This window comes from Gadus chalcogrammus, chromosome 8 (genome assembly GCF_026213295.1).
Source record: "Gadus chalcogrammus isolate NIFS_2021 chromosome 8, NIFS_Gcha_1.0, whole genome shotgun sequence".
NCBI classification, from domain to species: Eukaryota; Metazoa; Chordata; class Actinopteri; order Gadiformes; family Gadidae; genus Gadus; species Gadus chalcogrammus.
This window is the reverse complement of record NC_079419.1, coordinates 7,313,661-7,336,738: the sequence shown is the minus strand read 5'-3', so window position 1 is coordinate 7,336,738 and position 23,078 is coordinate 7,313,661. Positions and strand designations below refer to the sequence as shown.

At 46.4% G+C, this 23,078-nt stretch overlaps 1 protein-coding gene across 2 annotated transcripts in view; it reads right to left on the bottom strand.

Moving 5' to 3' along the window:
* Positions 1–6,716: 6,716 nt before the first annotated feature.
* The window catches only part of LOC130387446 (dual specificity calcium/calmodulin-dependent 3',5'-cyclic nucleotide phosphodiesterase 1C-like), a 46,431-nt gene continuing 30,069 nt past the window's right edge, over positions 6,717–23,078 (bottom strand). For both annotated transcript variants that reach the window (XM_056596534.1, XM_056596533.1), the window contains exons 7-16: positions 22,851–22,951; positions 21,878–22,006; positions 18,972–19,073; positions 16,668–16,788; positions 14,446–14,527; positions 14,206–14,326; positions 12,136–12,302; positions 10,427–10,639; positions 10,266–10,328; positions 6,717–10,151 (exon numbers count right to left, since the gene is read on the bottom strand). In XM_056596534.1, coding sequence (XP_056452509.1) covers positions 10,135–10,151; positions 10,266–10,328; positions 10,427–10,639; positions 12,136–12,302; positions 14,206–14,326; positions 14,446–14,527; positions 16,668–16,788; positions 18,972–19,073; positions 21,878–22,006; positions 22,851–22,951 — 1,116 coding nt within the window. In that variant the 3' untranslated portion in view covers positions 6,717–10,134. The remainder of the gene's footprint in view (positions 10,152–10,265; positions 10,329–10,426; positions 10,640–12,135; positions 12,303–14,205; positions 14,327–14,445; positions 14,528–16,667; positions 16,789–18,971; positions 19,074–21,877; positions 22,007–22,850; positions 22,952–23,078) is intronic.

Sequence of the window (23,078 nt, the reverse complement as noted above, 5' to 3'; positions counted from 1 at the left end):
GTACGACGGCATCGGAAGGTGCCACCCATCGCACGTTAAGTCGAAAGTGTTCCACAATTGATGTCAGCAGTTAACGTTAAGAGCCCGCATCCCGAGTGAGGGGTGTGAGGTCGGGCTGGGGGAGGGGGGCTGGAGCTGGGGGGGGGCGTTCAAAGTTCAGCTATGCAGACTGGATCCATCCGGTTGTACAGTTGGATTGGACAAGGGTAAATACGTTTTTTTGTATGCCTTTTTATTTTGCTATTTTAAAATTGAACATTGAAAATTGAAAAAGTTTCATCAGGATGAGATAATTATACCCGCCGTGACAAATCACTTCATGGATTAAAAGTGAAACGTTGTGGACACTTCCTGTCAATACGTAAAGAAGGACCACACTTTTTTTTGCAAAACTTCAACAACATTGACATGGTTGGTGTCACAGGTTCAAAACATCAGTGACAGTAAAAGGGCCGTGGTTATGGTGGGGCTCGGATGGGGAATGATGGGGCCCGCGTATCAGCGGCGGGGAACAGGCAAGAGGCAGGTGAGGAGCCCCCTACAGCCTCCAACCCCCACCGTAGACGGGTGGTACTTGTCAGCTCCAAGGTGTGAGGGTGTGAACATGCCCCCCCCCCCCCCCCCCCCCCCCCCCACCCCTTTCCATCTAGCACCCCAGGGGTGAATATGAATTTTTAGTTTTGGTCTTCTTACTTAAAAGTCGTAGTTTTCCCCCCCTTATAGGATGATCAAATGTATGAATGTATGTATGTGTGTATCTCTGTACGTATCTCTGTATACAGTATGCATGTACTGGATGTATGTATGTAAGTATGTATACATGTATGTATGTAAGTATGTATGTATGTATGTATGTATGTATGTATGTATGTATGTATGTATGTATGTATGTATGTATGTATGTATGTATGTATGTATGTATACATGTACGTTTGTAAGTATGTATGTAAGTATGTATGTATATATGTATGTATGTATGTATGTATGTATGTATGTATGTATGTATGTATGTATGTATGTAAGTATGTATGTTTTAACTAGGTATAAGAGTCCATATGGCTTTCTACTTCATAAAATATATTGTGTACTGTTTATGCATACAAAGGTTATTTCCACTTTTTCTGAATATATTACGGAATATACAGGCCCCTTTTTTGTACTGCAGGACGTCCATCATGTTGTCACAGCCTCATTATATATATCTGCATACGATCCCGCTGAAGGCATCCATCTTGAAACGTGTGGGAGTGGAATCCTTGCTGTGCGCATCAACACGGATGGCCTTTAGAACAATGGAGCCCATTCTTCTTCCTTTTATACCTTCCATGAGATAGTAGCGACGGCTGTCATCATCAGATCGTGGCCTACAGTTGACAGGAATTACCACGTCTCCATGTAACGCAACGGGGCCTATCGGACCTATAGGCGTCAGGGCCGGGACCCTTGCCCTCATGTCCAGTCCCCTCTCTCTCTCTCTCTCTCTCTCTCTCTCTCTCTCTCTTTCTCTCTCCCTCTCTCTCTCTCTCTCTCTCTCTCTCTCCCTGGACATGCGGGCGGTGTGGTGAGGATTCTGGGACTGATTACCAGGGGCCAAGTCTTCCGAGTGCTGTCCTCTCCAGCTGTGCTGTTCTAGCCAATTAGAAACTCCATATGCTGCCCTGCTCAGCTGCCTGGGCGCCCGACGTCCCACCCACACAGGTGGGCATCGCGTGGCAGCACCACCGCCAAGTTGTGTCATTGTTGTTGTTGTTCTTCGTCGCCGCCGGTAACCGTATCTCGGCTGGGGTGGGGGGCGGGGGGGGGGGGTATAAGAAAAGACAAAGACCCATGAATATACTGCTGCTGCTCTTCTAACTGAGGGCCCTCAAAGAGATGGAGGTCAACCGGGCGGGGCCCTGGAAGGGTTGAATATATTCTGGTACATTAGGAAGCACTCTGTTTTTAAAAGAAAATCGGGTTTAGTTAATTATTCAATTGTTTGCGTATTATTTTAATATACCGCTGCCGCTCTCTCTCACTGAGGGCCCTCAAAGCGATGGAGGTCAGCTGAACGGGGCCCTTCCAGCGAGCTCTGGAAGGTTGAATATATTCGGGTACATTAGGAAGTTCACTTTAATTTTTTTTGTCGGGTTTAGTTGTTTATTTAATTGTTTTGCGTGTTATTTTCAGTCGCTCGTCGTTTGCGTATTCCGACTGTGTAGCCCACTTAGAAAGTAGCTCACACCACTGCTCTTTTCCGCGGGAACACAGCAGGTATGCAGGTGGGCGGCAGCCATGTGCTAATAAGTATTAAAATATGAACGCATGAATAATGGATGTCTTTAAAAAAATCTATAACGTGAATATGTTAGTACTGCCGGTAAGTCGGCAGGCAGACGTTGCAGTACCCCCCTCCCCACCATCCCCCAAACCACCACCAAACCCCCCACCTGGGTGTTTAGAAGATGGGTCTGGTTGCCTGCATCTGAAACATCGGCGACAATCTGTTGTTGTGTTGGAGACACAACACACAACACTTCGGTATCGCTGTGGGGTGGGATTAATAACATGGCGTCAGATATGCTATTTATTTATGCTGGGGAAGTCACAGCTTCGGTTTAACGGGAACTAACGGAACCGTATAGATAAGGGTTGAGACGGGTACATTCTACACGTAAAGGCAACTATCAGTGTGTAATTAAATGTCAACGCGTTGTTGTTGATTTTATAAATATACGCGACATCCAGTTATATGGATTGCCTCTTAGAAAGCCTGTTTTTTTTTTTATGTTTTTCTCTTGATTAAATCATTGCACAATTCACAATGCAGCATATCTGATTTACAGTTATGCTAGTTTCTACTGCGATAGCAAGTAGAAGCTATCGGTATCCTCAAGCTAGCTTACTGCTCAGCCAATCTGGTTGGACCGCAGCCCAGTTCACATCCAGGGGTAAACAAGAAAGCTGGACGCCCACTCGCGGGTGATCGCACCTTAAAGGATCACAGCCCCTCTCCTTAGATAAGGATCCAAAAGGAAATAGCCCATTCCAAACTAATAGAATGTTGGCTCAGACGTCGGACAGAGAATTGGGTTTGTTCCCAGGCCAGCATGGCTAGATGGGTGGCTGACTGGTCGGCGAGCTGGTTGGCTGGGAGGCAGGCTAGCTGGCTTCCTGCCTGGCAGGCTGGTTAGCTAGCTGGCTTTCTGCCTGGCAGGCTGGTCGGGCTGCTTGGCTTGCTGCTCCTCTCGCTGGCTGGCTGTCTGGCAGGCAGACTGGCCGGGTTCGGCTGGCTGACTGGCAGGCAGGCTGACTGGCTGAATGACAGGCTGGCCGGCTGGCTGGCAAACTGTTTGGCAAGCTGGCTGCACGCTCGTACCACAGGACTATTTAATTGGCTCTTCATCACTCACTCTAATCGGAGCTCAGGTTGTAACTCCTATCCCCCTATGTGAGATGCACTGTAGATATCGTATGGTTAGTGCTTTGAGTATGGGGGGGATTACTACTGCCAAGATCTTAAAATGGATCCTCGCGTGGCTAGTTGTTTCAAAGCTCTTTAGTCTTGCTGAGATGGAGAGAGAATAATAGGTTTGACTATTAGTTTGGAATATTCTCCCGTGTCTATGGCTACATGTGTGAATCGCCAATTATAAGCTGCCTGAGTTTCTTTTTTTGTTTGTGTGTGTTTGGGTGTGTGTGTCTGTGTGTTGGTTTGTGTGTGTGTGTGTGTGTGTGTGGGTGTGTTTTTGCATGGGCGCATGTGTGTATGGTATGCAAACATGTGTGCAGGCACAGACACATCAGCAAACACACTCACAAGCACACACATACAGCATCAGCATTACCCGTTGTGTGTGTGTGTGTGTGTGTGTGTGTGTGTGTGTGTGTGTGTGTGTGTGTGTGTGTGTGTGTGTGTGTGTGTGTGTGTGTGTGCATGCAAGGTGTGTTGCACATGCACACCCACACCCACAGGTGTGTCGGATTTTCCTTTTGATGAAGGAAAGGCAAACTAATTAGCAGGCCCAGCTAACATGTTAGGAGCCCTTCCAGCGAGTGGTCCTGTGATTTAATCACACCCAGCCAGACTCCAGAAGACAGCCCACCAAGGGACATATTCGCACCCTCCTCTTCCTCCTCCTCTTCCTCCTGCTATTCCTACCCCTCCACCTTGTTTTCACGTTTGGTGTGGAATTGATGCTGTGGTTGGGGGTTGAAGGCAAATATCTATTCGATCATATGTTTAATGTGTAGGCGATATGTAAACATATATCTGAAGATTGTTTTGTGAAGATGGATCAATTTTTCTTTCACTTAATGTGCCTGATTGAGTCAATTATATTGAAATGTATTCTATGAGATTTGACATTGTTTTACCCACCTTTATAGTATGATGCCAACGACAATGAAGCCTTGATAAATCGCATACTGTGCGATGTGAAATAGTTTAATAAAAGGTTTTCCAGTAAAAAATAAAGATCCCCTTAGACTTCAGTGACTCAAATTTTGCATCAAATGTCTTCATCATGCAAAACAGTCTGATTTATATTCCAAATCGACATGTTCATAGGCCTACATAACAGAGAAACTAAACGATATCAATTAATCATGTATGTATTGACTGGATCAAAGAATAACATTAAATAAGCAAATTAATTAGCTCTTGAAGGCGCACATTAAAAAATGAACAAACGTTTTGCCACCCAGTGACATGTTTGGGGCATGTACCGCTGTGAGTGGCACTCATGGACTGCCACGTCCATGAAAGTGCAAACACACAGAGGATAAGACGTTTGCAGAATGCTCTGGTGTATTGAACATTACAACCACCGGAGGATACATGCTGGTTTAAATACAACTAGCACAACATTGCAAATACCAGGAAAAGGCTCATTTGCGTCTGCATCAACTGTGAAACAAAACACATTTTCAACCTCATTAAATAACTGCCTACCTAACCTAACAGAACAAAAATTAAATAAAATGAATGCAGAAAGCCCTATGGTTAAACGCAGTCTCTATTCGGAATCTCCATTTTTTATTAGATATTTTTTGAAGGCCTATGCTATGGGACCTAATACACGATTTCAGTCTTACTGCAAACACAGTGGCCATGGGCACCAAGGAACAGCTGTTGTATAATTGAATTAACATTCACCTTCTGCTTCGGCACTCAAACTGTGTTAAGAAGCCGCACACAACCATTCGTGAGTTCCATCAAACCTGTCCATGAATATGCATGCCGCGTGGAATAAATATGTGTGGTGCATCTAATGTTTGTGGATTCGCTTATAGGGTGCATGGAGTGCCATACAATGACCATCTTGGGAAATTGTCATGGTATACGTCAAGAAGTCAGCAGATAAGTCATGTTTTAGTGCTATGGGCCTTATTCAAGCGAGATCTACTTCAGTTCAGCCGTGGTAGTGCGAGTAACTATTGCAGGTGTAACAGCGACACCCTGTGGTGGCGAGAGCACTTAAGTTAGGAATGTGATCACTGATGTAAGAATAGGCACCCTTATTTATAATTTTTCCTCCTTAAATGTATGCTGTTTAAGAACAACAGAGTAGTGCAAAGATGTAGCCCTATATATCCCCTGCAGTCCTTTACACTTTACATTTAATGTGAGACAACTTGCTGAACTTAAATCAATCACAAACTGATTTGTAGTGCATTGATTGATCAATGTGTTCTGTTGTTTCATTTTGAGGATGCTTATATCTCTTAAGAGACTTTAAAACAACGGTTTGTTCAATGATGATCCACGGCAACACACACTATTGCTCGGTTTTTACCGACACATCTATTGATTCAATGTAAACTTTGCCCTATCCAAATAATTGTGTTATCTTTGATACTCGAACCGTGTGTCAATAAAGACAGACAGACATGATGTGAGCCCTTTAAGTCCAGGTTTATTGATACGGCCGTGCAGTCACAGAGAGGTGTCACACACACTCGCCCGGCCGGCATGGGTACAAACATGCATGCACATACATGCACAGGTGTACGCACGCAGACACACTCATATACACACACACACACACACACACACACACACACACACACACACACACACACACACACACACACACACACACACACACACACACACACACACACGCTCTCACCTCACACACGCTCACACACACACGGGCGCACACACATGCATGCATACAAGCAAAATCGCTGACACACGTCACACGCACACATGCGTTCATGAACAAACACACACACATACAAACTCCCGCTCTCGTTCATCGGGTTCGCCCTTTCTCATCTTTTTCTTTATCTTAATCTTATAATCAATATTGTTGCATTTATCTTATCTAACTAATCCACACAAAAACAGACACACACACAGTCACATATGTGCGCACTCACACACACACACGCACACAAACACACACACTCCCCCCTCTCGGTCTCTCCCTGTTCATTACTCTTCTCATATTTTATTCTCACACAAACATTTCGCGTCTCTCACACACACACACACACACACACACACACAGGGCCGTTGCTACAATTCCTGGGCCCCTAGACAAGATTTACTGATGGGCCCCCCTGCGCTGAATTGTTGACGGGGGGGGGGGCAATTGTTGACCGGGGAGAACAAGTGTTGACGGGGGGGGGGGGGGGGTACTATGGTAGTACTATGGGCTGGTGATAAAATAATAATTTTAAATAAAAAAAAAAACTTTTTTTTTTTTTTTTTTGTGGGCCCCCCCTGGGCTGTGGGCCCCCTGAATCGTCATCACCTTTCACCCCTTATCGACGGCCCTGCACACACACACACACACACACACACACACACACACACACACACACACACACACACACACACACACACACACACACACACACACACACACACAGCAGAAAGAGCAGGTCACAGTGAAGAGATGCACATAGGTGCACATAAATGCACGTTAAGTATTCCTTTAGCAGTGTCACGCACACGCATGACAGCCACCTAAACCTCACTAGAACAACATGACATCAACCATATATAGAGTGGTCCTGACTAAACAATAGAGACAACGCGTTTAAACAAACAACAAATAACCTGTTCTGTGATAACTGTTTACAAAACACTATGTTTAGAAGTCTGTACATGTCCTAAATACAACCATATATTGTGTTTTTTTTTGTTTGTTGATATATATTTTTTGTAATTCTAATTCGGCATTGTAAAAAGGTTTCCTGTTTCGTATTACCTAGCACAGGGTACCACAGGAGCCAGTGGAAGATAGAGCAAAGTAATGAGACTAAACATGACCACCAACATCACACATATTGGTCCCGTTAGCTAACAGGAGGCATTATTGAGTGTTCAACCAAGCACCAATCAGACTAGACTGTGGTGGCAGCAGTTGAAAATCGGAGTTGTGGAATTTCTACTTGAGACCAAAAAAAAGAACAGAAAATGAATCCTCGAATAATAGTGTAATCATGTCTCTTTGTATGTAGACAGGGAGGATGAAATGCACATGAAATGAACAAAAGTTACATTCGGTTGACAAGTTTGAAGGGTACATTTTCTTTTATGGTCTTCTTTCATGTTCATGAAAAAAGGTCAGAAAGTAACTGTTAAATCTAATTGTTGTGTACATTCACTATCAAACTGATTATTAAACCAAAAAAAAGTAACCGGCCAACTTAAACTGTGTTTGTATGAATATGCTGCTTTGGGATGCAATAAATATCTCTAAAATTAAACTAACAAAAAGAAAAAGAGAATGCTCTACATATTTACTGTATGCATAATGATCCAATAAATTGGTTTGACCTGTACCACTTCTCAGTTATTCAAGAGGATTAAAAGATATGTATTTATTCAGCAATGTTGCCACACTGACTCTCTTTGTTTGAGGGGATTTCGTAACGTAGAAGCCACTACTTAATTCGGTGTGAGCACAAACAATAAAAACAATGAAGGAATATAAATGCAAATCTTAAATGTTACTTAATAATAATAATCATCATAAAACATGGCAATGTTGGTATGCTCAGGAGATATACCCTAAAAAAATAACTCAACATTCTGGGAGAAACTATATGGTCGGTTAAAAAAAGGCCACAATCTCAGGGAAACAGTTCAACCGTTTCATAAATACTGCTAAAACGCTTCTCGTCCAATCACAACACATACAGTGTACAGTTAAGGCTGGAACAGCGTCGCAGAATAACTTCAATATATGTTACATATGCACAATAAAATAACATCTGCATCTTCTATACATCAACATACAAGGAGTTTTACAGTTCTCGGGCGGCTACACTCAAGAAGCAGCTAGCGGTTTTTGTGATGTTCTGATGCACGGCCATCACAGATTAAAACATAATAAAAAGATAGCTGGCTGGATTGGAGCTAGCTGGAACAGTTGAGCGAGAGCACGGAATCAACACACATTGCGGGGGACAAGGGGACAGGAACATTGTGACCGAGCGCCGTAAGAGGAAACCTATCCTGTGATAGGATATACTGAAGCACTGTACAGTGTAATTCCACGTAGGAAGGCAACGGGAGTGCTAAAGGACTGGCTGGCTGGTCTAGGAACAGGTGAACAGGCAGGACCTTATGGAGGCGATGAGACAACGATCAATAGTTAAATCACAGAAAAGATTAAAAAAATCATAATAACCACCAAAGAAAACATTTCAGATTTTTTACAAAACAGCCTTCAAAATGAAAACCAAAGAAGCATTGATATGTTTGAAATGTGCAAGTCGGAAAACCTACATTTTGGACATACAGTATCGTATGCTACATCCAAATCTATGTGTCGGTGGATTGTTTCCTCGCAAACGTTTTGTCAACTCCCCCTCAAATTAGATAATTAACTCAATCCAGAAGTCTGAGTGATTGCGGTGGACAAGTTCATCGTAAAAAAAAGGACCTCTACCTAGCGCTGTATTGGATAATATATATCTTTCAAATGGCATGACCCTACAATATAAGGTGTGAAGCCTGTTAAAGAGGCAGAGAGGATGTTGTGTCCCTTCTCCATGGAAAAACAATTGCTACTATCTGCAGGAGAAACACATATGGAAGCCGGCTGTGTGTCTGTGTGCGTGTATGTGGGTACGTGTATGTGTGTGTACCTTTTTCTGAAAAAAAAGTATGACTTTTGCCATACTGTTTGTGTTTTGTCACTGTGCCATTACTTCAACTTAAACAGAGCTTGTTAAAATATCACCGTTATAGGCATCCATCTTGCTTAAGGTCTGACGCATCGTTTAATTACAGATAAAAAGGTAAAATAAAGGAAGAGCACATTTGTTTTTGTAAACCAGGTATCCAAATATTCTGTTTTGTCATCGTATCGTTACTATAGTAGAGCCGTAGACATAGATCCACGGGCAATACCAACGTAGTAATTCCCTCTGTACTTCTAGATACAAAATAAAAAACATATAACTCAGCTCTGATAACGGCAGTAATCTGTACGTCTTCACACCATCAGGAAGGAAGAGTGTTTGGAAGGCAGAGAGGGAGTGTAGGGTTGGAAGGGCCAGGCCAGAAGAACGTTGTACAAGCCCGCACGTGGAATTAAAGGTATACTTTGTCATGGATATCTTCTTCATTGTGTTTCACTCAATTATATAGGATCACCTTTGTTACCTCACTAAGGAATATTATAATTCAGCTCCTGATGTATAGCACGCTGTCTAGCTCCCTTCTTCATCATCATCATCTTCATTATCGTCGTCACCATCATCATCATCATCATCAATGATATAGACAGACCAGTGCATGCTGGTCGGTCAGGATAGAAGGAAGTGACATTAACATAATCACACCACTGAAAACCATCTGTCTTTAGCTCCAAGCCGAGGTCAGCTCGTCTGCAGTAGATGGGGAGGGAGGGAAGGGGAGGGAGGGGCGGGAGTCTCTTTTGTGTTAGAGTGGTCTTGGTTTTTTGAGTGGTTGTGGTCTTGTCCGAATGTCTTACAAAGTATACCTTTAGGAGGGAAGAAACAGAAGTAGAGAGATTGCGAGGGGGCTCGTGTCATTCCCCAGACCGCCCTGTAGGGGGCGACATAGTCAAAGTAATGGCCTCGCTGTGTGGTGGGACGTTGGGGAAAAAACACAAAGCAGGAGTTTGACTCGAGTTCCAACAGTTGGACCGTGGCTGTAGAACTCCCTCAGTCGGTCTCTTGTTCTGCAGAGGTAGATACAAGTGATCAAATCTCAACATTGTCAAGGATTAACAAGAACATTTCAACATGGTGCTATAACATTCGGATGTACCATCAAAAACAACCCCTAATCATACCATGAGGTGATCTACTCTTCTGCTCCTCTCCCTGCGCGGATTCAGCTCCCTCGGACACCTCCCCTAGAAAAAGATTATCAAAATGACACGAGGGTCCGACGTCCGACCGCCACTCCGGCGTTATGATGCATGAACGTATGCACGTTGCTACGGCGACCTACCGTTCAGTAGGGGCGGAGTGCCAGGCTGGGGTCCCTGATCCGGGCTCTTAGCCCCAGCGTCGTCCTCTGGCAGCGGGCAGGATGGGTCGTCCGCCTCGGCGCCCTGGACCCCAGCGGCGGGGGTCTGCGTTGTGCCGGCGGGGTCCGGGGGCTCCGGGGCCTCCTCCGGTTTGGCCGGCTCCTCCGCTTCCCTCTTGGCCCTCTCCTCTGCCTCTGAAGACCCCCGCAAGCACACACACAGGGCGGAGGTTGGGTGGAGGTGGGGGGTCTGTGTGTGAGGGAGTGTGTCTGTTGTGCCGCTGTAAGTTGTTTACCGTCAGCTTCCTGTACACGAGTGAGTGAGTGAGTGAGTGAGTGAGTGAGTGAGTGAGTGAGTGAGTGAGTGAGTGAGTGAGTGAGTGAGTGAGTGCGTGCGTTGGTGTGTGCGTTGGTGGGTGCGTGAGGAAGTGTGTGTTTGTGTATGTGTGTATGTGTGTGTGAGTGCCACATTTGGATCCATCAGTAATTTACCTAATGCACAATGTTCATTGCAATTGACATCATATGTATCTATTGTACATTTCACAAAACATAAACTCCATACAAATGAATCCATCTCTCGCAATTATCTTGCAATGTTTTCCTTCAGATGGGTGCATATATGTTATGCAGTTTGTTGAGGTTTTCTCTCACCCCAATAAGTCTAGCAGGGACAGGCATTATATGGACTTGGGAGGTGAGCCCTTTCATTTAATTGACATGGTGTAATACTCTTTCTCTACCAGTAGAGGCCAGTAGAGACAGCCCTTTATACCATTCCGCTGTGTACATGCGAGGGCTGCTTTTTTCCTTGATTGCCTCGATGGCATATGGCTTGTGGGAGTCGCCAGTGTTGCCCGCTTTACAGCACTTTAAAATTGGAACTGATTAAGTCCACAACCACCACCACCACATCCACCGCCACCACCACCACCACAACCACCGCAACCACCGCCACCACCACCACCACAACCACCGCCACCACCACCTCCACAACCACCACCACCACCAGCAGCAGGAGAGCCCAGTACACAGCAGTGGTGGACGATTCCGGGCTTCTGTCATGTTTTTGCTCCAAGCAATATATTGGCTCTCTTGACTCGTGGACATTAGCATATCTTTCCCCAATGTCCGCTGTGTCCCTGCAGGACTCCTGCAGGGCTCCTGGAGCAGCACAGCTCACCCCGACCTTCTCCTCCATGAACTAAAGAAATCAATGCCAGTCTTGTGGGATCATAGCGACTGCTAAACAGCAAATAATAACCCTAAATGACTCATTTAATCTTTGTCCTAAAACAGCAGGGCAGGCTTTAACTTAAGGCCGCTAAAGGTCAACTGGAAGGGGAACGGTCACCCTGGGCTGTGCTCTAATAAAAGGAGAGTGCCGTTTCGTACGAGTGTTGAGGGCGACATGAACTCTGTGTCCTCCCAAAATAATCACGCAAAGTTCAACGCCACTAACTGTGATTTCTTCACCATGGTTTAAGCGGTACTCTCCGATACGAGGAAACAGCCAAGAGCGACGGATCTCCCTGAAGGTCGGCCTGCCGAACAAGGATGGGGTCGGAGCCCGTCCTTTCCGACAAAGGATTGGGTCGGAGCCCATCCTGCTGAACAAGAAAGGGGTCGGAGCCCCTCCTTGCTATAGAACCCACGTCTGAGAGCAGCGGGGGGTCGGGGGCGGGGGATACCTTTGGCGGCCTGTGCCTTCCACCTCTCGCGGTTCTGGTAGACCTCGTCGTTCCACAGGGTCTTGAAGTTCTTGTGGTCCACGGCCAGCAGGGAGCAGTGGCCGGAGGAGGTGCTGTCCAGACCGGTGCTCTTCATGCTGCCCCGCTTGGATTCCTCTGAACTCATACTGGAACAAAGGTTGGAGATGAAGGGCGAAAGGAGACAAGGATGTTAATGTGTCTGTAGTAAGGCGTCAGTCATCAATCAGTCAGTCGGTCTCTTAGCAATAATGTGTCAGTTGAGTGGGCAGTACTGCACTGCAATGGTCTAAAAGCTAGTAACAGGATTATATAAATGTTCGTTGTATCTTCTATCTCAACATCTATTTGATCTTCTTTTATCTGAACTTGAACTTGAGATCACCGCCAGAACGAACCAGAGCAACCGACCATCCCGACCCTCACAGTGTGATGAAGAAGTGCGCTATTCTTGCTTTTCTTGGAATATCTGGCAACTCTGCTTTCCCTGACAATCAACTGGCATGCTACTGCTAGGCTGCTGACGGGTATGTCTACTGTGTACTATCCGCAGGGAGGGAAGATTGACAGAAAGAGCCAGAGAGATCAAGAGATGGAGTGGGAGAGCAAGTGGAGAGAGAGAGAGAGAGAGAGAGAGAGAGAGAGAGAGAGAGAGAGAGAGAGGGGGAGAGAGAGAGAGAGAGGGGGAGAGAGAGAGAGAGAGAGAGAGAGAGAGAGAGAGAGAGAGAGAGAGAGAGAGAGACAGAGACAGAGACAGAGACAGAGACAGAGACAGAGACAGAGACAGAGACAGAGACACAATAATACGACACTTGATTGAAAGCTGGTCTAAATACCGCCCAGGAGCTGTCTCAGTCTGTGTTTTTCGGTGTGTGTCTGTGTGTGTGTGCAGACGCACACAGGCATGCTAGTGGGTGTGTGTAAACAGACAAACAAGGCGAGGGGGGTGCAAACGGATACACAATGTAGCGTTTCCAGTTGGCTGACTCTGTCCGCAGGCCGGGTTCCGTTAATGACTGCTCTTGTAGAGGAGAACAGGTGTGCACAGTGGTTCTTCAAGCACTGCTTGATCTTTTTTAATACAGATACATATATTTATCTATATATCTGTATCTATATATAATGCATTCACTTTCAGAACAACCGTTTATTCAAATACGAGCACCTGTACACCGCTGGGAGAGACGGCGGCAGAGAGGGAAGTGAGAGTCTTGAGGGGGTTTCTGCTGAACCAACGCAAGTCACGATGACTGCCGTTTGCATGGGGGGAAACTGCTCAGTATGCCGAACCAGTTTGCCAGGGAGATCAGCGCGGAAACAGGGTGCAAACTAGATTCCCGTGTGCGAGTGTCGATTTCCAGGTGTGCTTGATGAGATTTACAGACACTTGCGTTCGCGCCGAGATGATGAAGGACTCATTAGAGATGTCGCTGTCAACGTAATTAAATGCCATTTAAAGTTCGACTCCATGCCATTACACCATTTCATTATCTACTTCCTCGGTCTGCCTTGAAGCTATGGGCAGTTGTTTTCAAGAGTAATCTAACCTTCAGAAGTTGTTTAAAATGCAAATTGCTTTATAGCCAAGGACGCGTTCAGCCAAGAAGCGCCTTCACTTTCTCCAGGTGCACCTAAAACGTTATTTCATTGTAACGGCAGAGTGCCTTTTGCTCAATGGCTCATCAAAAGTTATTCATTGTCCCCCGTGGATAGCCCAGGGAGGAGGAGGAAGGGCTGGTAGGAAGGTTGAAAAGGAAGAAAGGATAGACAGGCATAAGGAAGGCTAGACGCACGGACAGACAGTCAGACAGAAGAGGCTTTAACTGGAAGCCTGCAAAGCCAGTGTGGGAAGAAAGGATAGACCGGCAGAAGGGAGGCTTGACGGACAGACGGACGGACGGAAAGACTGACAGACGGACAGACAGACAGACAGACAGGAGGTATGATTACCTGTAGCATCGGAAGCCTGCGAAGCCAGCGTGGGAAGAAAGGGTAGACGGGCACAAGGGATGCTAGACCGACGGACAGACAGATAGACAGAAGAGGTTTTACCTGGAGCGTCGGAAGCCTGCGACTCCAGCTTGGGAGGCCTCGTCGATGAGTGGCGTGACAATGCGCTCTGTCATGTCCGTCAGTACGGTGAAGGTGGGCACCACGATGAAGTCGATGAAGCCTGGTGACAGATCACACACAAAACACAACAGTCAGTTTCACAGTAACAGAAGGGCGTACCTGTGTCTCAGGCGAGCATCCTGGAGGACATGTGATGGAGTAGAGGCAGGAGAAGCTTACCGATCTGGGACTGGGCGACCATGGTGGACTTGCGGTCGCACAGCGGGGAGAATGGAAGTCCGAGATCTGCCTCCTTGTCCCCCTGGGAAACGACAGAGGGAGAATTCCGGTTTGACCATTCAGCATCATGTTACGGACGGGAATGGGCAGGGACCTCATGATGCAATGTTGGAAAATATCTTTTTGGAGTGCGGTAAGAATTGAGATTCGGTAAATATTGCGGTACACAATTCAGATTTCTATGTGCGAATGTATCTTTTGAGGTTGGGGTTCTACAGGTCTGTTGCTGTTTTTAAAATAAACATTAAAAAGCAGAATCAAGCTAAGTTCATGCAAAATTCTGTAGGACAGTAACAGGCATTTGTTTGCATGGATTACTTTACTAAGTATATGTATTTATAAAATTCATTAGTCAACCTGACAATACTCCTATTGCTGAGACAAAGAATCACCGAATTCGATTCCTCCATCCCTACAGTAGGCCTATAGACTTCCTTGCAATGACCAATACAACAGAATCGGCATAAATGCACCCAAGGACATTGAGCATGTGGGCTACCCATGGTTGGCTGATAGACACAATCATACCGACTCATATCACACATTGCACCAGAGAGCCATAGAGACTGCACGCAATCCTCTAAACAGCCAACAAAAGTGCACGCAATCCACGGTGCATGCAGTCCACTCTCTTGTAGTCATTACAATCTCAGTCGGACACACATTACATTGTCCTCCATTGAACCCGTGCCCTGTTGTCAAAGACTGTTCACTGTATAACCCGCCCTCCAGACCACAACGTGCACAGCAACAGCCCCACCACCGCCCTCAAAAGTAGCCAAGCGATTCGAGCCACCACCACCACCACAACCACCACTGCCACCACCACCACCACCACCACAACCACAACCACCACCAACACCTCTTTTACGGAAACACATCGTTGGGGGCGACACTGAACACATTTGAACACACCCTCCCCTGTAGTGACTGTGTTCATAACAAAAACACCTTAAATTGGGCGTGACAGAGAGCAGGCGTTCCTCAAGGTTTTCTGAGGAACCCTTTCTCATCCACTTAACTCGGGCGTTACCTATCAGCGCAGGATTGAAACGTCGGAGGTTGACGTTCGGAGTGATTTACTCTTTACACCCTGTCGGCCCGCTCCTGCTGGTGCGCCGAACAAGGTATCGTTCCCGGGATTTAATCTCCTGTGGAGCACGTTCTGTTCTCATTATCGGAGATGATAAAGGAGACTTGAGTGTCTGCCAGAGAGTATGTTGGGGGAATTATGATAATGACGTAATGACCATGAATCCCCCTTTCCCCCCCACCCCCACCCACTGGATATAAATTATGTGCCGTGCGATTGTGGTGAAGTACCGTGTTGAAGTAATAATTCATAATAGTAATCATCATCATCATTACAATTATTGGTAATGTTGGACCCCGGTCCAGAAATCTCTTGGGCTTTCCGAGATCATTTCCGTATTATTCCCACGAGAGAATGAGCTTCTCCTGGCAGGGGGTTTGCATATGAGCTGCTGCCCGAGAAGTCAGGATTTGCGAGAGAAAAGCTAGTCTGACATCAGCGGATCGAGTCTCAAATGCCTACAAGTCTCAAACCTCTCAGTTCAGTTCTGATTTACGTTTGGCATTATCATCTGGCTCAGAATTGCCTCTTGACGCAATTGGATAGAAATACAACCAATCAGATCAATGAAACGTGTGACATAGAAGCTGCGGCCATCTTGGTTTTATATTAAAATGCCTCAACGATGCTTCAATAAACTGTTTGTGATTGGCCCGACCCGGGTCAAGTCTGCTGGAAATCCGTCTGAACGGGAGGGGGGTCAGATGCATTTTCCAGATCAAATAAAACACGAGCTCCCAGATTCAACCGATTCCCAGGCTAGAAAGAGTACTCCTGTCATTTCTTATTTGTAGAATATGTCTGTAAAAGGATGTGAATTCTCTTTCTAACATTATTAAAATCACCATTGATCAGCGTTGCCTACAGATATCTCCAGGTTATTGTAAGCTATAAGCTAGTTAAAATGGCAGACGTTGCGACTTTAAAGAAGACTTCATTGTTTGGTCATACAGTCACAGTATTCCCCCCACTTATGACCACAATATATATCAAACAGGACGAACCACTGGTGGATGGAGTCACCCAGTAGAACGGACACGTTAGCATGCTAGCTGGTTAGCATGTGTACCTGGATGAAGAACTCCTCCAGCAGGGAGGCGGTCCAGCGGTGGTGCAGGTCCCAGGTCTTGGCGGGGTGGCTGATGTCCGCCGTGTGCAGCAGGAGGGACAGGGCCTTGGGCTTGTCCACGCTGGAAGACACGTGCTCCAATTAGGCAAGCAGACACGAAAACACTCGTTGGTTTTCTGCAGATGTTGTACTTATGAGCCACCACAGTGGCTATACCTGCTGACTATACCTGCAGACATTTCTGCAGTGCCGACCCAGCAAAATAAACGGGTATAAATACATGTGGGTGTTGGCTTGGGCAGTATCTATTTTTTTTACCAAAGCCAAAATAGTTTTAGGGTTGGATGGATGTGCACATCGACATATCAAGAAGTAAAGTCAACGGAATCAATATTAAGTGTGCAATAGTCAGACTTTAGATTAATATCTAAAGTTGAATTCCAAACAAGCTAAAATCTGGGTGAACGGGTGTTTTTGCTTTCTTTGGCTTAAAACTTGTTTTGACCAATCATGTGGCTCGAGGCAGGGATCTTTAAGCGTGTAAATCACAAACGCAAACTCAGCCAGCAGTAGTAAACTGTAGAAATACACTTAATTAAATCCCCTTCCGAAAGCTACATCCACTCGGGCAAGTAATTATTTTCGGTTGCATATCTCCGCGAAAAAAACGTAAACAGCGAGATACTCCGCCCCTTCTCAGTTCATTGCTTCCGGCCCAGGCTCTGTGCCGTCACCCTCCAGAAGTTCTGCTATAACAGAGTAGAAGTGCTGGATCCGGGATTAGGTTGACATATGCGTCCGCACGTGCGCACACGCACACACATGCATCCACACTTACACGCACACAGTTTAATCCATATTCACTTGGCTAGGAATCAAAGTGCAATCCCAGCAGCCCTTGAGGAAGATTGACTGACTTAAATGACTTCACCTCGGAGTTCATCCACCGGCAGTGGAGTTTCTGCTCACTCTGCAGCATTTCATATGCAACACATTGTCCATATAAAGCTCCATCAAACCCTCCATTTAAATCACATTCTGATACGTTGTTTATGTCTCGTATGTTATGTGTGGACCCCAAAGGTGACGCTTTTTTTTCTCTGCTCATGGGGAATAAACGACTTGCAGCTTATGTAAATCAAATCGCTCTCTTCAGAGATTCCTCTACGGACAAGCACGATGTTTAAACAATACGTTACACTAAAGGTTGACTCGATTTGACTCTTTTTTTTATGGCAATGCTGCTCCCGTTCCACTAGAAAGACACATTCATCTACGATTACTCTGTGACAGTTGATACTTGGATTCATATCCTGCCACTGATTGCCTGCAACAATTCCGTCTCTTACTGCTCGCGTGTAATAATCAGAGTCCGCCTTATGATTGCTTTTCAAACGATGTGAAGAGAAGATTGGCGATGTGTGTGTATGTTGAAAGCCTAGCTAGCCTACGACAAACCAGATTTAAGAATAGAGAGGCTATGTCCGTTTTCAAAGGGCAGGCGTCACGACCGGTTCCCCCTTACTCCCCTCGCCGTCGGCTGAGCTGCGTTCAAAGTAAACACGTCAGCAATCATCTTGCTGTCGGTGGCCGTATGTCCCTCGTAATTATGTTTGCGTAGTACTTAACGTGATGCAAACAGAGCTACAAAGTGCCGTCGCTTATTAGCGACATATCATCCACTTCATTATCCCACTTAATACGGGTAAACAAGTCCAGAAAAAAAAGATGCGGTGCCCTCCAATTAGTTGGGTATTAGATCCTATTAGCGAGAAGTACGCTATAGCTGGCTGTCTATCATAAGAGATCTAAGTGAGCTAAAGAGGGACTGTTTGTGGTTCTGCTAGGGGTCATATTTCCCCTGACGGCGGTGTACAGTCTTGGTTTCTCACATGTATTTCTACAAAGAAAACACTAATTTGACTCAAAACCAGATGTTGGCACAAATTCACCCCGTTGGGTTGTATTTTATGTGTACAAAGAACTGGGTTTTTTGGATGCACTTACAAGGCAGTGTAATGCACTACCTTTTTAGGGAAAATATGCAAAATACAGCACTTCAACACAATCAACCTCCCACCCACTTGCACTTGTCCCGTGCTGTGTGGTGACACAGCGTCCACCGACAGAACTCATTCTGGGGGGACAATGGATTTGTGTGCCTGTGTGCTTGTCTGTTTCATCAAAAAGGCCAGTCACTAATGCCGAACCGCAGTTTGGTCAATGAGGATTTAATGGAATTCAGGAGCCTGCCGAAGGTCAAGCAGTGTGTGGAGGGAACCCCAGCGGCTCTGTGTGACTCACCCCTCCGGCTGCTGCAGGAAGTTCTTCATGGTCTTGACCTGCTGGAAGTGACAGGACATGTCTGTGGCCAGCACCATCTCCACCACCAGCGCCCGCAGCTCTCTGAACACAGGGAGAGCCACACACGTTCTCGAGAGCCACAGCCACAAGAGCAGTCACAAGTGGTTCACAACCATAACCACGACCCCATATTGAATGCATTAAGAAAACGATTTGACACCCGAGAACCTTACGCGTGTGTGAGTGTGATGTGAAGCCGTTGGTGGAGCTCGGACATGGGACTCATCTGGGTTTGAATGGGGGCTCTAATAGTTTGTTGTTTTTGGAGAGTGTAGAGCATCTATGATGAGGATGATGATGACGACGATCGTCATTATTGTTATCATATTTTCGAGTCCTTGATGAAGCACATCGTCGTGACAACGGCTATGCTTGGTAACAGCTTCCCCCACCCAACCTCCCCCGTACTTTTATGTTCTCCATCAAGCGTCTGGCACGAGCCACAGGACGCCGTATCCCAGCTGTCTGCGTCAATGTAATATCATCATTATAACCGGGGCGCTCACCAACAAAAAGGCTTTGGTGAGCGTTTGCTGATCCTGATTTTCTATTTACCCCCATGGAGCTCTGTGATTTGTTTTGCCAGATGAGGGATGACTTCACCCTGCGGTTTAACGGGATGAACATGAACTCATTTTGGGGTTTCGTGGAGTCCTGTTTAAAGCGGGAGCTACAGCAAAAGTTCAATTAGGACGACTCAACACACACGCACACAAACATAAACACACACGCACGCACTTCACAGTCACTTCACAGTCACTTCACAGTTTCAATTCAAACATTCCCACGCATTCCCAACGCAGAGCACCACTCCCTTCTCTTTCTCGGCTAATTCAGGATTCACTTGCTGTATGATGAGTGAAACAGCGCTCGAGTACAGCGTGCACCCTTCACTTCCTGTCCCGATACGACTGACTGATGTTGCTGCAGCCCTCCTCCATTCCCATCTCCTCCTAGACCTGAACTCGTCTCGCACAGCAGGAAATCGAGGGTCAGGTGGAGACAGGACTTCACCGGGGATTCCCTCTAGCAACCTCACCACTCCCATCTTCTCAGCTCCATCAGGGGGGAATCTCATCCTGGCTGATTCCCGCCACGAAGAAGAGGCGGTGGGTTCTGATCACGCAAACTAATAATGTCTATGGATGAACTCTGCTTAAACTAGGGTGACCAGACGTCCTCTTTTTCCCGGACATGTCCTCTTTTCGAGACCTAAAAAATGCGTCCGGCAGGGATTCCAAAAACGTCCGGTATTTTGCCTCGTCGCAAAAAAAAAAAAATATATATATTATTGTTATTATTATCTTTTTATTTTTTTTTGCCTCGTCGCATATTTGTGTTTCTGGGTCTTTCACATAACCTACTAGTTATTACCATTGTATATGTCCATGGTTATTACGGCCTTCCAAGTTCTGGAAATGGTATCTCCCTTACGTTCCACCTTCTTGCGCGAGCTGACTGTAGAGAGAGTCTGTCATTGGGCGACCGATCTCATGTGTCTCATTCTCGTTGAGAAGGTGCCGTATATAGACGGAATGAAACCCCCACCGAAGTACGCAGGCTCACGATACAAACCCCCCCCCCCCCCCCCCCCCCCCCGTCAACAATCTTGCCTAAACGTAAATGTAAGTTCACGGACGAACTAAAGAAAAAATACCCATGTTTTCGCCCCCCCCCCCCCCCCCCCCCCCCCCCCCCGCGACGAAGTGTCCTCTTTTTCACAAACTCAAATCTGGTCACCCTACTTAAACATAGACTAGTCTGTCCTGTTTGGACTAGTATGTCCTGTTTGGACTAGTCTGTCCTGTTTGGACTGTTTGGTCTAGTCTGTCCTGTTTGGACTATTCTGTCCTGTTTGGTCTAGTCGGTCCGGTTTGGACTATTCTGTCCTGTTTGGTCTAGTCGGTCAGGTTTGGACTAGTCTTTCCTGTTTGGACTAGTCTGTCCTGTTTGGTCTAGTCTGTCCTGTTTGGTCTAGTCTGTCCTGTTTGGACTAGTCTGTCCTGTTTGGTCTAGTCTGTCCTGTTTGGTCTAGTCTGTCCTGTTTGGACTAGTCTGTCCGGTTTGGACTAGTCTGTCCTGTTTGGACTAGTCGGTCCAGTTTGGACTAGTCTTTCCTGTTTGGTCTAGTCTGTCCTGTTTGGACTGTTTGGTCTAGTCGGTCTGGTTTGGACTAGTCTGTCCTGTTTGGACTGTTTGGTCTAGTCGGTCCGGTTTGGACTAGTCTGTCCTGTTTGGACTGTTTGGTCAGGTCGGTCCGGTTTGGACTAGTCTGTGCTGTTTGGACTGTTTGGTCTAGTCGGTCCGGTTTGGACTAGTCTGTGCTGTTTGGACTGTTTGGTCTAGTTGGTCCGGTTTGGAATAGTCTGTTCTGTTTGGTCTAGTCTGTCCTGTTTGGACTAGTCTGTGCTGTTTGGACTAGTCTGTGCTGTTTGGACTAGTCTGTGCTGTTTGGACTAGTCTGTCCTGTTTGGACTAGTCTGTGCTGTTTGGACTAGTCTGTGCTGTTTGGACTAGTCTGTGCTGTTTGGACTAGTTGGTCCGGTTTGGACTAGTCTGTCCTGTTTGGACTAGTCTGTCCTGTTTGGACTCTGCTCCACCTAAGCCCCTGTTGATTGGTCTACCACACCGCTCTGTCTGCATTAACCTGCTCTCCCAAATAAGACTTTGGGGAAAGTATTCCGAAAAGCTGAACTCTGGCCCTTTCGGTTTCTGACGTCCGGCTCTGCCCCGTCTCCCCCCCCCACTAGAAGTTCTCCGGTAACATAACTGCTGGATCCCACATCAGCATTCAGCCACAGTGATCCACTGTACGAGGCGTGGCACAGTGGGCGTGTCCAGCTCACCTCCAGTCGTCCTTGGACAGGTTGTACAGGATGTTCATCTCGTCGTCGTCCTGCAGCAGGCGGTACGCCGCGCTGACGTGGTGGCTCTCCAGCACCGAGCGGTCGTTGTACAGGATGGCCGTGTCCGACCTGGGGGGGTTTTGTCGTCATGGTGACGAGTAAAAAGACAAAAATAAGAAAAAAAATACGATTAAAGGTGTAGTGCCTTGGGCGGTTATGTCGCCATGGTGACAAGTAATACAAAAATAAGAAAATAATGATTAAAGGTTTTGTGACCTGGGCGGTTTTATCACCATGGTGACGAGTAAAAACAGAAATTGGAAAATAATAATTAAAGGTGTAGTGGGTGTGATTTGAGGGTTAGGAAGAGAGAGTGGACAAGGATGGAAGGTATTGGACCCCAAACACACAATCCCTCCCTGTATTTCTCTGCTGTTCAGATGATTTATTTTTACGCACGATCCCAGACACGCACACATACACACACTCAATAAGCACACACACACACACACACACACACACACACACACAAACAAAGGCGCACATACACACTAATATGCAAACACACACACACACACACACACACACACACACACACACACACACACACACAGACACACACACAGACACACACACATACACACACAGGCGCACACACACATACACACACAGGCGTACACTCACACACACACACACACACACACACACACACACTTACACAGGCGCACACACAGCAATATGCACACACAAACACACACACACACTTGCCCCAATCAGTCTTTACACAGACCTCCCAAGCTGGGCTTCCTACAATCGCAACAGCAATCTTGAGCAAACATTCTGACTTATAGTATTGAGGTTCATTGGTATCCCCCATCCCCCACCTTGGACCGACCGACTCCCCCTTGCTGGACAAATGAACAAATGGATGTGGGGTGACGGTGTATTTATGAAAACGGCTCTGATCCATTACCTGGTCTGGATGTGGAAGTTATTTGTGGTCCCTGTGTGCTCGTAGTCGTGCACGGCGGCCGCAAAGATCAGTGCAAAGATCTCCAGCTCAGTCAGCCAGTGCTGGGCAGACAGAGGGGGGGGAGGGAGAGTATTACCAGGAGCGGATTGAGGAGATCATGGGTTAACAGGGAGAGAGAGAGAGAGAGAGAGAGAGAGAGAGAGAGAGAGAGAGAGAGAGAGAGAGAGA